Source organism: Pediculus humanus, genomic scaffold (assembly GCF_000006295.1).
Source record: "Pediculus humanus corporis 1103172107976 genomic scaffold, whole genome shotgun sequence".
Taxonomy (NCBI): Eukaryota; Metazoa; Arthropoda; class Insecta; order Psocodea; family Pediculidae; genus Pediculus; species Pediculus humanus.
In genome coordinates this window covers 88-1,189 of record NW_002987548.1, presented here as the reverse complement: position 1 = coordinate 1,189, position 1,102 = coordinate 88, and the positions used below count along the sequence as shown (strand labels likewise).

At 34.9% G+C, this 1,102-nt stretch overlaps 1 protein-coding gene across 1 annotated transcript; it reads left to right on the top strand.

Moving 5' to 3' along the window:
* Nucleotides 1-48: 48 nt before the first annotated feature.
* On the top strand, nt 49-339 carry Phum_PHUM403640 (uncharacterized protein; the record flags this gene model as incomplete). The annotated part of the gene is made up of 1 exon (XM_002428780.1): nt 49-339. The coding sequence occupies one exon, from the start codon at nt 49-51 to the stop codon at nt 337-339; it is 291 nt and encodes a 96-aa protein (XP_002428825.1).
* Between the last annotated feature and the right edge of the window lie 763 nt (nt 340-1,102).

The window sequence follows — 1,102 nt, the reverse complement described above, 5'->3', positions numbered from 1 at the left end:
CAAAAAAAATTTTTATCTAGTCAGGAAGGGTGGGGAGGGGGTGGCGAAATGGAATCTTCTTGTTTTCCACCCCTGGGTTCTCTCAGTTTGAGAGAATCTAAAAAATGTAAAAATTACGGTAAAGAATCGCGAAGGTCAATAACGGGTCCTCCGATCGTTGTCTTATCGTCAGATTATGATGATAATAACGAATTCGGTCCGAACGGGAAAATCGAAATACTTCAAGATTTGGATCTTTATTACATTCGTCAAATAGCTCATAATCTCAAGGTAAGAAGAGATTTCATTTTAATTCTTAATTCGAAGAAAAAGGTTTTTTCCCCATCGTTTGTTTGTTAGTTTGTTTTCGATTAAAAATGGCGGAGACTGTAATGAGACTGGAAAAATTGGAAAATGATGACGAACGTACGAACGAACGAACGAACGAACGAAGGAACGTATTTGAAAATGGGAAGAAATTAAAGACATGCACGAGAGAGAGAGAGAGAGAGAGAAAGACAGAGAGAGAGAGAGAGAGAGAGAAAGACAGAGAGAGAGAGAGAGAGAGAGAAAGACAGAGAGAGAGAGATTGTTTTATTCGGACATGAAAATAAAAGGGTGACGGTGATAATTGGAAAACCGGAAGTACACAAAATTGATTAAGAAAAAAGAATTTATTTTTATTTATTTATTTATTTAAGTATATTTTTATAATTTATTGTGATGTCTTTGCCAAGATGGCGGTGGCGCGACGAATCATCTGCCAAATAATTTTAATAGTCTGACGTTGACAACGATGGCCAAAAAAAAAAAAAATGGCGGCCATTCCATCCATAGTCCGGAATTAATTAGTGTGAAAATGTTTTTTCGTTGTTTGTTTGTATTTTTCTTCATTTTTTTCTTTCGCTCTCCTCTCCCTTCCTCCTTCTCGAGGGAAAGTACGTTCGATATATATCGATATATCGATTTTTTTGTTTTAAAAAAAAATAGAAATAACTGGCTTTGGGCGTTAATTAAAATTTTAGACGGAACGAGTTTTTGTTTTTTGCGAGAATTTGATTGTTGGTAACGAAAAAAAAAAAATTTGTTGTTGTTGTCGTTGTTGATTTTCGTAACAGGAAAT